The sequence below is a fragment of the Lissotriton helveticus genome, chromosome 7 (assembly GCF_964261635.1).
Source record: "Lissotriton helveticus chromosome 7, aLisHel1.1, whole genome shotgun sequence".
NCBI classification, from domain to species: Eukaryota; Metazoa; Chordata; class Amphibia; order Caudata; family Salamandridae; genus Lissotriton; species Lissotriton helveticus.
Genome location: NC_136068.1, coordinates 1,065,761,212 through 1,065,775,146, shown reverse-complemented (window position 1 = coordinate 1,065,775,146; position 13,935 = coordinate 1,065,761,212). Strand labels below are relative to the sequence as shown.

The following is a 13,935-nucleotide window of genomic DNA, read 5'->3' as shown; positions in this document are numbered from 1 at the left end:
TGTCTACAGGTCTCAAAACCTAAGAAGGTCAGTTTTAAATCCAATCCCCCAGCCCCACAAAGCAACTCCATACCAACACCTATAATTCGTTCCCAGGACCATGTGAGGGGTGGCTCTATTCCTTCTACGAATTCTAAAACAAGTTCACGGGCAGTGGGGAGTGTAATTTCTAATCCAGTCCCTCCACCATTGAAGGCTAATAAACGGGGACACCCTCGCACAGACCTACCCATTGAAGCAACCCCATATACGATTGTTCTAACAGGTGTCTCACCTTGCAGGGAGGGTCAAATTGAATCTTACGGGGACCTTAAAAACAAAGTTGTTTTTTGGCTAAATAAAAATCATCCCCTTCCACCGTCCTCTGTTACAGACATACTGAATGTGAGAAGAGTTGACTGGGTGGGACATTGTGTAAAGGATCTAGAAGGGGATTGTATTATTATAAACTTTAGAGATCCTTGGGTGGTGGACTATATTCGCAGAGAAGCAAGGTTTGGGAGGGTGGGTGATGTGCAGTCCCTGGGTCTTGGCTATTTTTATCCCAAAAGATATAGTGTGCCAGTTGCCAACTCTCTGATGCCGAACAGCTTTGTTGGTAGATCCCATATGGCAGGGTTCCCACATTTCCCTTTTTACCCTCGATTGTTTAATCGTTTTGACCCTCTATCTGGTTTGGAGGGTATTGACTGACTCTATTCCGTATGTGATAGAGGGAGTGAATGTGACAATTATGTCAGTAGGGGTGATGGAGTAGGCAATGTGGCAGCAAGTATGGAGGGAAAAAACATTGAGAAGGGGTCAGTTACAGCCTAAGCAAGTCATGTAGACGGTATCCGGCCGGTTGCTTGTCTCCCGAGCATTGTTAGCAATATATGTCCAGATCAGTGGGTTCCGGATCTTGTTGCACCCGTCAGTCAGGGTACGCCGCTTAAAATGGCCTCATGGAACATCGCAGGGCTAAAGGGGCGTGTAGGCTCTGAAGACTTTATTGACACCTTTGACATTTTAATCTTTCAAGAGAGTTGGGCCCCTGATCCAATATATCGGGTAGGGTTTTAAATTTTTTATAAACCTGTGATCCAGGGTCCCAAAGGTAGAGCTTCTGGGAGTCTAGTGATTTGGGTTAGACAGTCTATTGATTATAATCCAACAGAAATTGTAGTGGATAACCCAGATCTCCTGGGAATTAAATTACGAAAGAAAAATCATCAGGACACAGTAGTTATCAATACCTATGCCTGAGGTCGCCCCGGTGGGCGTTGTCCGGTTGTTGTTAACGAACTGGACTCCTACCTTGATTTAATTGGGAGAGACAAATTAATTCTCGTAGCAGGGGACCTAAACTGTACCTTCGAACCCCTGTTCAGCGAAGAGGAGGACTTGGGGTCCGAAGAAGATGCAGCGTGGAATATCCCGAAGTTGACCCTGAATAAAATCAAGAAGGGGACCGAGGCCGCTCTTCACTGGTCAGGGTTGTGTTTGGAGTGGGGTCTGAGAGCGGCAAACGGGCGCTCACCCTCCGACAAGGCTGGCTGTCCCACCTTTGATAATGGGGTTAGCAAAAGTAGACCAGATTATGTCCTGATTAAAATGGAATACTGGTCACTCCTGGTCGATATGGAAGTTGTGGTTCACCCAGAAAGCGACCACAACCCATTGGTCAAAAGCCTTAAGCTCCCATGCAATCTGGATAGGCCCCTATTAGCTCCTTGCATTACGGCCGAGGCCGTCCTGACCAATGACAGAAAAAGGGTAAAATGGTGTAGGGCCGTGAAGGATGCTACTTTGTTAGATGGCATATCAAAGGAAGTTTCGATGACATTGAGTGCCATGTTGAATGTATCATCCATTTTGGATGCTGCTTCTCAGATCAGTGATCTCCGTGACCAGTGTTTTATCAAACTTAAGGCCTTGCTGACTCTTCCGATCAAACAAGGGAAAGAGATGGAAATGGGCTGCCGGAAAAAGTGGTATAATAAGAACTGTAGGGAAGGACATAGCAATCTAATCAAAGCTATTCAATCACGGGCCACCAGTGATATTAAAATGGCACGCAAAATGTATAAAAAAAAACAGTGGGAGACGAAGAGAGAGTGGGACGAGTGTCATTGGTCCAATCTCTTTGAGGCATGTTTATCCCCGAATCAGGCTAAATTCTGGGAAATCGTGAAATGGGGCAGGAACCCCGACTCCCAAACTCCAGCAAACCATGTGTCTGTGGAAGATTGGGTGGAATTTTATTCTGGACAAATTTAAGGACCCTAATTTGCAATCTATTAATGGGCAAGGGATGCAGACACCAATTCACCTTAATCATAGCCACTCGTTGATCTTTACAACTCTTGACACTGAGTCTGCTCTCAGCTTGGTTCAATCGGGGAAAGCGCCAGGGATGGACTCTATTCCGGTGGACCTTTTCAAAACAAATCTCCAACTTTGGGTCCCTTATATAACCCTGATTGCTAATGCAATCGCTAAAGGGACAAGGATCCCAGAGTCTTGGAAAGGAATTCTCCCAATTTTTAAAAAAGGGGACCGTTCGGCACCGGGAAATTACCGCCCCATCAGTTTAATCGACTCACTACAATTTTTTTTTGCCAGGATGGTCCTTGCGAGAGTACAGGGATGGATGGAGATGGAAAACATTCTCTCCCCATTACAGGCGGGCTTCAGATCAGGCATCAGCACCATCGACCAGATATTCAGATTTACTCTGATATACTGGAAGGTGGTGCTGATGGGCGGTGGACACATCTACGCCGCCTTTATAGATCTGAGGTCGGCCTTTGATCTTGTGCCAAGAGCTAAATTGTGGGTAGTCTAGAGAAACCTGGGATTACCGCTAGACCTACTAGATCTTGTGGTCAGATTACATGAGGGCAATTTTGCCAGGGTAAGGTGGGGAGGCCAGGGGCAGGTGACGGACAGCTTTCCTGTAACACGAGGTGTCCGTCAAGGGTGCGTTCTGGCACCCACCCTTTTCCTATTGTTTATTGATCAGGTGGTGAAGTTTTTTGCCACACCCCTACGGATGCACCATGCTTAGGTGGGACCAAATTCCCAATGCTCATCTTTGCAGATGATACTTTACTCCTCTCAAAGACACGCAGAGGGTTGCAAACCGCATTAAATAGGTTTGAGGAGTTTTGCAAGTTAAACGATCTGCAAATAAACGTGAGCAAGACCAAATTCATGGTCCTAACCAAAAATCGTCCCATTAAAAGTTCTGTTATGTTGAATGGTGCCTGTCTTGAACAAATGGAGGCTATGACATACCTTGGAGTGACTATAGATTATCGCCTCTGCAGGAAACCCCAGATCGACGTGCTCTGCTTAAAATTTGCACGCCTCACGGGCTGTTTAATTCAGGAACAAAAAATGTCATTAACTAAACGGGTTAAACCAGCACTTAGGATTTATGAAGCCAAGATTAGTTCTGCCATTTTGTACGGGGCTGACCTATGGGGTTACAAGGACCTTTCTCCATTGATAAAAGTACAAAACAAATTCATGCGGAATTTGGTAGGTCTCCCGCAATCTACACCAATCAAACCACTCTTGCTGGACATGGGCTGCAAACCGATTAACGAGATGGCGCTTTATCGGCTAGTGGCGCTGTGGAGACGGATCTGGACTTCACCGGATTTAAGTCTCTTTGCCAGCGAATTGATGGATGTGAGATCAGCACTGGGTTCTAGTAACATTCCTTGGCTACGTGAGGTGAAATCAATTTTGGAGGACATGGGTCTTAACGACCTGTGGGTCTCTCCGGGGTCCACTATATTTCCGTCGAAGCAAGCCTTCAAAGCACTTTACTGGACATCTGCTAAACTTCCATCCATTGCGCAATCTGATGCTACCAGCTTGTCAGGCAGATTTCTGGCCCATAAATTAGACCCTCTTCTGGAGAATTATTGGGATGTTATTACGAAAACTCTAGATAAAAAAACTATACCATCAGTTTCGAGTTGGGTCCCTGCCAGTAAGATCTTTTACTAAAAACTGGTCTGGTCATTCTAATGAGCTCTGCCCCTGGTATGTTGATCAAAGGGAGAGTGTGGGTCACTTCATTTTTGCATGTCCAGCCTATCATGCCCCTAGAACCAAATGGATTAGGCCTATTTGTCGCAAAATGAAAATTAAAGGGAGCTCTGAAGCTTTGTGGGCGCTACGTACCAATACATCAGAGATGGTGGTAATAGGTGTGGCTAAGTATCTGGGGTGGGCATGGATCATCCAAGCCAGACACCTGCAGCCAGTTGATTGATACATTTTTAGCAGGGTTTTCATACATTGGGTCTTTAATACACTGTTTAATTCTTTTTTAATGATGAAATGTTTTAAGTAAATATGATGTTTTATTCATTTTATGTATCCCATCAATTTTATTGTACAAATTGTCTTTTATGATGTAATAATCGAAATAAAGACGTATGAAACCTGACAAACCTTTGTCCTACTCTATCCTTCTGCTATCATTCCAAATCCAAATAACTGATTAACCTATCCACCACTTAAAATGTACTTGCATGTTTCACTATACTAATTCAACACTAATCCTCTGTGGGTCCCGGAGTAGCGTGCTACCTACCGAAAAAGCGCTTCGACGCCTCGTCAGGGGTAGTAAGCGCTATATAAATGCAATTACAATACAATACAATAAACCATGCAAAGCGGTGTTGCATGGCTTAGTAAATACCAAAAATGAATTTGTATTGGGTCAGCACCACAAAAGTGGCGTAACCCCAACGCAAAATCATGGTAAATCTGCCCCTAGATGTTTTCATGACGCATCGCAAAAAGAGAGCGAAGAAATGTCCAGTTGGGTCTGGGAAAGAGTAATGCTCCGCCAAGGACAGTGCCCTTAGAAGATTCACATATTGGGCCAGTCTACAGGAGGTTTGACTTCCTCTGACTAGCCTCCTGATGGGAAAATAAGAATTGCCTTTGATTGCGAGATTATCCCGTGATTTTAATTGGTGTAGTACAAAACTAAAAGTGTCTGTTATTCAGTAAAAATGTTTATGCCCACACGTACTACGTATGATGTGGTACCAAAATATTTATTTGTTCATTGTAAAAGCTTGTCGTAAGTGGATGTTATCCACTCATTTGATTGACTCGCCATAAAATTGGAATGATCTGGCGTGATCCCTGCAAGTATGCATTTGTGTGTGTATTTTACAGTCAGAGAGCGCAACACTTTATTTACGGTTAAGTTGATTATTCCATGAGAACACCATATAAGTGGGCAGGGGGAATGTAGTTTTCCCATTTAGATTATGAGTTTTGGAAAGAGGTACCTCTAACACTGCTAGATGGTATGTCATGAAGATAAAGACCACTATTTTGCATGTGCTTTTGTGATTATATGTGTGTGTGTGTGTGTGTGTGTGTGTGTGTGTATGTATGTATGTATGTATGTATATATATATATATATATATATATATATATATATATATATATATATATACACACACACACACATATCTTTATTATATATTTTTAAGTGGCACTCAAAATAAATGTCCAATCACACATTATTTAGGGAGTCTACACTAACATACATTCAGACATTACTACAGTGCAAATTCGACTTTATTATCATAGTACAGCAGAACTGATATGAGAAAGATACCTTTTAGTGCCTCACGTATTGCATGTAACAATTACTTTACACAGGAAAACTACTCTCCTAATAGTCATATGGTCTCTTCAATGTATGTTTACCATTCCGCACAAATGTAACCCCTGGTATCCTCATTTGAGGCTTTGCTTCTCTTGAGTCATGTCCCTCCCCACACTCATCAATGGTAATAAATAGTATATTAGAATTTATGCATCTGCAGACATACTATATACAAATATGTATTGAATACATAACCATTAACTGTGTAATATTGACCAATCTTGCAATCAAGGAGTTTGGGTGACATCATAAACCATGAGCCCGAAGGCAATTACATGTTTATTTTCGTGCAGTTCTCTTGAAAAAGCTGTTATTTTCAAAGTGTTGCTAACAACGGGACTGCTTGAAATTGGATTGATAAGGCTTTGTTTACCTTTCTTCAATAAATCGTTGGTAAAACAATGGGCAATAGTGCGGGTCAGTGGATTTAGGCGATTCTGTGGCTGCAGTGTTTACCACATTCTTAATGATATTTTGTGTTTGCCATTTTTTTGTCATATAATAGCAACATTATTTCTGTCCTAAATGGATAAAAACAATACTGATAGAGAATGTGATGCATAATTAGCACACTTTCCTTCATAATATAGATAATCTTACCACATAATGTTGTCCCTTTATAGAAACAAGCACAAACTCCACTATTCCCACACAGATTGGAAGACCACATTAGCAGATATTATTAACACCTTGGAGACCAGAGCAGTGTGATCAAGTTGAGGCAGTCCTCTTATGGATACTAGCATGCCTTGGTGTGTGTGTATGTACTCACCCCTTGCACAGAAACACACTCGACGAATAAAGGCACAGACAAGCCTTTCAGCAGAACAGCCGTAACATAGGCACACAGTGCTTGTCCACCCACTAACGCGTGCGCATGCATGCTCACTTTTCAAAGATGCCTTACGACTGCTTGCATTTTAACTCATTGTTTCTTGCTTTTCTTTTGCAGGGTAACCCAGACGCCACGGCCCCACCAGAAGCCATGGCTCAACCCTACCCCCCAGCCCAGTACCCTCCTCCACCACAGAACGGCATCCCTCCAGAGTATGCTCCACCACATGCCCTTCCTACGCAAGAGTACCCCGGCCAGACGTCGGTACCAGAGCACGCTTTGACCCTCTACACCCCAGCACAGAGCCATCCGGAGCAGACGGCAACCGACGCCAACACACAATCCCTTGGAGGAACACAGACTGTGCCGGTAAGACTGCAACTTGTTCGGTAGTTAAGGCAGTAGCGACTGCTACCGGGTAGAAGTGGCGAGGCTGGGGAGAGGGAAATTTTAAAATCAGAGTTTAAAAAAGAAAGAACATTACACTTACCTTCCCCGTGGCCACCTCTCCTCCGCCCTCCTTAGTCAATGAAGCAGGAAGCGGCCAGGCTCCAGATTCCCCTGGCCAATCACGATGCTGCTGACACCATGACAGCAGCATTGTGATTGGTCTGACACCATGGTTCAGCACTCGGACAGGGACTGGGAGCCTGGGCATGTTTTCCACCCAGGCTGTGCATTACAACCCGGTGAAGATCAAAGTGCGCCTGACAGTTTGGCTGGCCCAAGACGGCCGGTCAAACCGTCATGCGCACTTAAGAGCGTGCCTACCACTCCTCCGCTCTGTAGGCAGTACAGCCCCGCTCCACACCTTTACAGAGCAATAGTGAAAAATAAAATAATAATACAATTGTTATTATAGTCTTATTTTTCCTGTGGGGCAATGCTCGTTAGGAGAGGAGCCACCGCTGAGTCTAGGACTGTGTTCACACAATGGTTATGATAATTTTCGGTGCTGTGAGTACCAGTCCGTTCTAGGATTACCTTCTGCGTTGTGAGTATCTGCTCAGTGCTTTGTAAAAAAAAAAGAAGCGCAGGTACTCACCCGATTGAGTGGGCGTGGTGATGGGGCGGGGTCTGGAATGAGGTTAAGGGCAGGCTTCGATGTGGCTGAGAGCAGGGCGAGGATGGGGCACTGAATGGGATCAGATTATCAAGATGTGCTTCCGCAGTGACTGGGGACCCTTTAAAGTGGCGGGTCCTTACGAGTGGGTTTCCTGAGTCACACAGAGTTGGGGACTCAAGGAAGGAGCTGGAGAAGCAGGGTAGTGAGTGGTCCCTGCAGCTGCGTAAGGCACATGTAGGTGGTCAGGGGGCTATCCAGAGGTGGATACAAAGAGCAGTGAGTAGCCCTCCAAGGTCACACAGAGAGTCAATGGCAGACTCAGAGGTGAGACATGCAGGGTGGCGGGTGAACTTAAGGTGGTGCTCCTGGCGAGGAGTAAAGTGTCAGACAGGGCCTTGGGGCTGCACTCTGAGGATAAGAATTGGCTCTCCTGCATCTCCCCCCAGCCTCTCTGAATTCATTGGCTCTGTACGTCCCCCCCCATCCCCATCGGTGGGCTCGGTGGGCCTTTGTCATAATTTTATCATGAGTGGAAACTAGACACAAGAAACAGACAGACGCACGCATACACCCCCGGGACCTAGCACCATGGACTTCAGCTGCCGGTTAGAAGCACAGCCAGGCTTCCCTCTGACAGCTCCTCCACCACTGTCCCTGGTCCTGACCTTTCTCACACTTCATGGGTGCTGGTACTCTCCTCGTACAAGGAGAAGTGCAGGTACTGAAAGGGATCAAGTATCTGCGAGTACTGGCCCATGTAAAGCATTGATCTGTTCTAGGATAACGTTCTGCACTGTGAGTTTCATGCCGCTCTGGGATAATCTGCACTGCACCAGTCTCTTCTAGAAGAATGTTTTCTACTGTGAGTATCAGACTGCTCTAGAACAATGTTCTACACTGTGAGTATCAGACTGCTCTAGAACAATGTTCTACACTGTGAGTATCAGACTGCGTTCTACACTGTGAGTATCAGACTGCGTTCTACACTGTGAGTATCAGACTGCTCTAGAACAATGTTCTACACTGTGAGTATCAGACTGCTCTAGAACAATGTTCTACACTGTGAGTATCGGACTGCGTTCTACACTGTGAGTATCAGACTGCGTTCTACACTGTGAGTATCAGACTGCTCTAGAACAATGTTCTACACTGTGAGTATCAGACTGCTCTAGAACAATGTTCTACACTGTGAGTATCAGACTGCTCTAGAACAATGTTCTACACTGTGAGTATCAGACTGCGTTCTACACTGTGAGTATCAGACTGCGTTCTACACTGTGAGTATCAGACTGCTCTAGAACAATGTTCTACACTGTGAGTATCAGACTGTTCGGGGATAATGTTCTGCACTGCATCAATCTGTTGTAGGATGATGTTCTGCACTGTGAGTATCAGTCGTTTGTAGGATAAAGTTTTGCACTGTGAGTATCAGTCTGTCGTAGGATAAGATTTTGCACTGTGAGTATCAGTCTGTCGTAGGATAAAGTTTTGCACTGTGAGTATCACTCTATCCTAGTAGAAAGTTTTGCACTGTGAGTATCCATCCTTCGTAGGACAAAGATTTGCACTGTGAGTATCAATCTATTCTAGTAGAAAGTTTTGCACTGTGAGTATCAGTCTTTTGTAGGACAATGTTTTGCACTGTGAGTATCAGTCTTTTGTAGGACGAATTTTTGAACTGTGAGTATCAGTCTTTTGTAGGTCGATGTTTTGCACTGTGAGTATCAGTCTGTTGTAGGATGATGTTTTGCACTGTTAGTATCAGTCTGGTGTAGGATGATGTTTTGAACTGTGAGTATCAGTCTTTTGTAGGATAAAGTTGTGCACTGTGAGTATCAGTCTTTTGTAGGATAAAGTTGTGCACTGTGTTTATCAGTCTTTTGTAGGATAAAGTTTTGCACTGTGAGTATCAGTCTGTGGTAGGATAACGTTTTGAGATCGTATTCCACGCTTCAAATGTCTGGCTGCGTTTGAATAATGCCATGAACAATGTGATCAAGGTCTGCTGGGACAGCGGTCGGTTTTGTAGCAATGCATCTAAGAATAAAGCTGTGCCTCGTGAGTTTTAGTCTGTGAATTAGTAATGCTCTGTCCTGTGAGTATTAGTCTGTAGTATGTTAATGCTGTGCCCCGTGAGTATTAGTTCGTGAATTGGTAATGCTCTGTCCTGTATCAGTTTGTTGTTGGATAATTCTGAGCCCATGCATGTTAGTCTGTATTTGGATAATGCTGTGCCCCGTGAGTATTAGTTTGTGAATTGGTAATGCTCTGTCCTGTATCAGTTTGTTGTTGGATAATTCTGAGCCCACGCATGTTAGTCTGTAGTATGATAATGCTGTGCCTCGTGAGTTTTAGTCTGTGAATTAGTAATGCTCTGTCCTGTGAGTATTAGTCTGTAGTATGATAATGCTGTGCCTCGTGAGTTTTAGTTCGTGAATTGGTAATGCTCTGTCCTATATCAGTTTGTTGTTGGATCATTCTGAGCCCATGCATGTTAGTCTGTAGTTGGATAATGCTGTGCCTCGTGAGTTTTAGTCTGTGAATTAGTAATGCTCTGTCCTGTGAGTATTAGTCTGTAGTATGATAATGCTGTGCCCCGTGAGTATTAGTTCGTGAATTGGTAATGCTCTGTCCTATATCAGTTTGTTGTTGGATCATTCTGAGCCCATGCATGTTAGTCTGTAGTATGATAATGCTGTGCCCCGTGAGTATTAGTTTGTGAATTGGTAATGCTCTGTCCTGGATCAGTTTGCTGTTGGATCATTGTGAGCCCATGCATGTTAGTCTGTAGTTGGATAATGCTGTGCCTCGTGAGTTTTAGTCTGTGAATTAGTAAGTTTTGGAAAGAACAACGGTGGAGGATTCCCATCAAAAAAGCACCTGGTCAAATATTCTCCCAAAATTAGTTTAGACCCACATTATAGTGCATGGGACAATATGTGTGCACACTTCAGTAACACCCACCATTACAATGTTGGTTCAAAACATGAACTATGAATTACTTTAAACAAGGTCAAGGTGCACCACTTTAGAGTTTGCATGAACTGACAACTTTGATGAGGTTAGCAGCAATGATCACATTAGTTGTTACTTGTGTTCTTTAAGAGTTCTTTTATTGAGTTCAGTTGTAAGTAACAAATCACACACAGGAGCTACAGCCGACGCGTTTCGTCCTCTTGGGACTTCTTCAGGGCTGTTTACAGAAAAATGACAATGTACAAAAAACATACAATTAAAATTTACATTAAAAACAATTGTGCTTCTGTAGACAAAGCCAGGCTTAAAAAACAGTACAGTACTGGGTTAAAGGCTAGTGCCAGGATTGTATGCAAATTGCCAACAATAATCAGAATAGAAGATTTTGAAAAATTAATTTAAAGACAACATTTTTGAAATTTTTCAAAAGCGGTCAGCATGTTCTAGGTTGTTGTATATTGTTCACCATAAGGGTCTATCCCTCTTGTATCTGCAACCCACCTTAGAGAGGTGACATGGGGGAGTAATCAACAATTTATCAGCAGAAATGAGTAACGCTAAAGTGAAGAACATACCGAAGTGAAAAAATAGACTAGTGTCCTTGTGTCTTCTCCCGTGACTATCAGGGTGCGTGGAGATATCTGTAACGATTTGTTATGCTTGATAGAGCATCTAGAATTGATTAATGGGAAAACATTAGTGAATTGTCAAATATCAAAAGTCTTTATATCAACAGACACTCTAAAAGAGCTCGAAAGCTTCCCATAACTCGATAATTGCGACTGAAGACTATGACCTACCCTGTTGAACAAAAAGTTCTTGTGGAGGAATCTCGTCTGTCCGAGTCGTTCTTATTACTGGACGGTATATATCTATTTGTGGTCTGTACTGCCAAAATTCTCTTGAAAGGGTATTTCAATATTGTACATATAAATATCCTAAAGAGCAAACAGAGTGTTTTAGATACTCTTCTCAAAGATAACTCCACACCAAACAAATATATATATTTGCAATTGACAAGAAAAAAACACTAATTTGATGTTGTACATTTATTTATCCTATAGGGCAAACAGAGTGTTTTTAGAAATTCTCCTCAAGGCAGCTCCTCAACATTGGAACGTTGGTGATTAGTAAGGAAGATAAGCTAAAACGATAAGATAAGGACAAAGGACAAAAACACTTCCATGGTACTTTTCTCATAACGGTCATCCGCAACCAAAGGGTAGCCTGATATTTACATAAGCGAAATGAACGGACGGCAACTCACTTACATCAAGAATATGGATGATGATCCAAAAAGAGCTGGAACCAGGGTAGTAGAAAATGTAGGTTTTAATCTGGCTATCTACAACAAGATAAGGAGGGAGGATGGGGATAAGAATTATTAGAAACTAGGCGTGCAATGAGAAGAAAAACCTTCCCATGGCTATTACTATCTATAGAGTCATTGTTAAGCAAAGCATTTTAAATATACTTGGTTATTTAATTAGATATTTGTCTATTTACATAACTGATCATTGTTAACTGAAGAGCCAATGTAGGAACAACCTATAACGGCCACTAAGCATCCAAGTATGTGCTTGTAAATATATCTTACCTATTATAGTTGGCTTGTTGTAAGGAAAGGGGTATTAAACCTTCTGCTTACGCACTCTGAATGGAATATACAAGAAAGAGAGAGGGGAAAAGAAAATATATAACAGGAAATCAGAATAAAAGAGTAACCCCAAAAAAGGACTTAATTATTACAAATCCTATCCCTCTGTCTATGGACACCTGTTTATGTGTCTGTTTAGTTTAAGTGGGCAAAAAGTAAATATAGTCAAAGAACCCCATTTACTATAGTTAATGAACTAACATGATAATTTCCCTAGATTGATCTCTCTAAAAGACCCAAAGTTCTAATAAACCCCTGTTTAGTCTGTTAACAAAGCCCTCTTACCTTAATAAAGTGAGCTAAGGCATCCCCTGGTTCCTATATCCACCTGCAGTACAACGTCCTCCTCCGTCAAGTAGCAGCAGACTACTGAGACATTTTGGCTCAGTTTATATATAGGCTTTAATTAGTCCTAATTAAAAACACCTGGTTCAGTTTGGCAAGTGGCACGACGGCCATATTGTGTAAGTGCCCTATTGTCATTCTGCAATGCAGTGTGAAGTTATAGCGGACGCCATCTTATGTTTGTACCGAATAGCATCTTAAACCAGTACAAAAAGATGGTGCTGTAAAACTAGAGATCGAATGAGCAAAGGAATTCATAAGCCTGTGCCCATATAAAATCTCCTACATCTGGGTTTGCAGCGCCTATCTTGTCCGAAAACGTGTGTTTATATCAGCAATTTGGAACGGGGGCCATATTGCATAAGTGCCCGATTTCTGTTTGAGGCCGTGTAGTGAAGCCTAAACGGGCGCCATGTTGGTTCGGGGCGTCTATGTCCCTGGGTGATTGATTCTCTGTGTTGTAAAGGTATTCGGCACCATTATCGGAAGGTGGTGAGATCTCGCGGGTCATAGTGCTCTCAAAGAAAATGTAGAGCGCAAAAAAAGTGTGTTTGAAACAACATTCAAGAGAAGATTGCGTAGCGTTCTAAATTACCCAGGGGGCCCAGGTGAACTATTGTTAAGTATTTTAATGATCAAATTAGGTAAATGCTTCCCAGAGTACAGGAAAAAAGTAGCTAGAGACTTTCTAGATAAATTTCAATGATCGATCCGAATTACGACGACCATTTTGTTTTTGTCCGTGTTTTGAAGCCTAAACAGGCGCCATATTGGTACCTGTTGTTGGTTAAGAGCGTCTATGTCAAAGGAGAAATCTTAGTCTATATTAACCAGGTGTTCTACACTTTTGTTGCTAGAAAATAGAAAAGCAACAATGTAAGGATAAATGTGATTTCGAAACAAATATATAGCACAAAAAAGAAAATCAAAAAACCCTTTGCAGGCTAAAATCGCGTTGGCGTTGTGGATTGCCCTGGGGGCCCAAATAAGCTATTACTAAAGGATTAAACAATCGAAGAGTGGGGATTGCATCCCAAAGTAAGGGGAAAAAATAGTCAAAGCCTATTTAGAAAAATTACAGGGGTCGATCCCAAATAAGGCGGCCATGTTGGTATGGGCATGGATGCAGGAGGCTTTAAGAGAGCAGCGACTATGATGCAGCATAAGGGATATTGAAGAAATATCTCTATATCCTTAAGCTTCTTGAAAAGAAACCCTGTTGTTCAAATAACAATGTATACAGCCGCTATGTTGAATTGGCTTTTGTAAATATTATTGCTAAAGTGTGCTGTGCAATACCAATATCAACTTTTAGGTGGCATGGTATAGCTACCAAGTGATGATGTTTAGAGAAGAGCTGTTT

General features: G+C 42.6%; 1 protein-coding gene across 5 annotated transcripts in view; it reads left to right on the top strand.

Moving 5' to 3' along the window:
* RBFOX3 (RNA binding fox-1 homolog 3) overlaps nucleotides 1-13,935 on the top strand; it is a 732,886-nt gene that overhangs the window by 588,150 nt on the left and 130,801 nt on the right. For all 5 annotated transcript variants that reach the window (XM_078653988.1, XM_078653986.1, XM_078653987.1 and 2 more), the window contains one exon: nucleotides 6,646-6,897. In XM_078653988.1, the coding sequence (XP_078510114.1) occupies nucleotides 6,679-6,897 (219 nt within the window). In that variant the 5' untranslated portion in view covers nucleotides 6,646-6,678. The remainder of the gene's footprint in view (nucleotides 1-6,645; nucleotides 6,898-13,935) is intronic.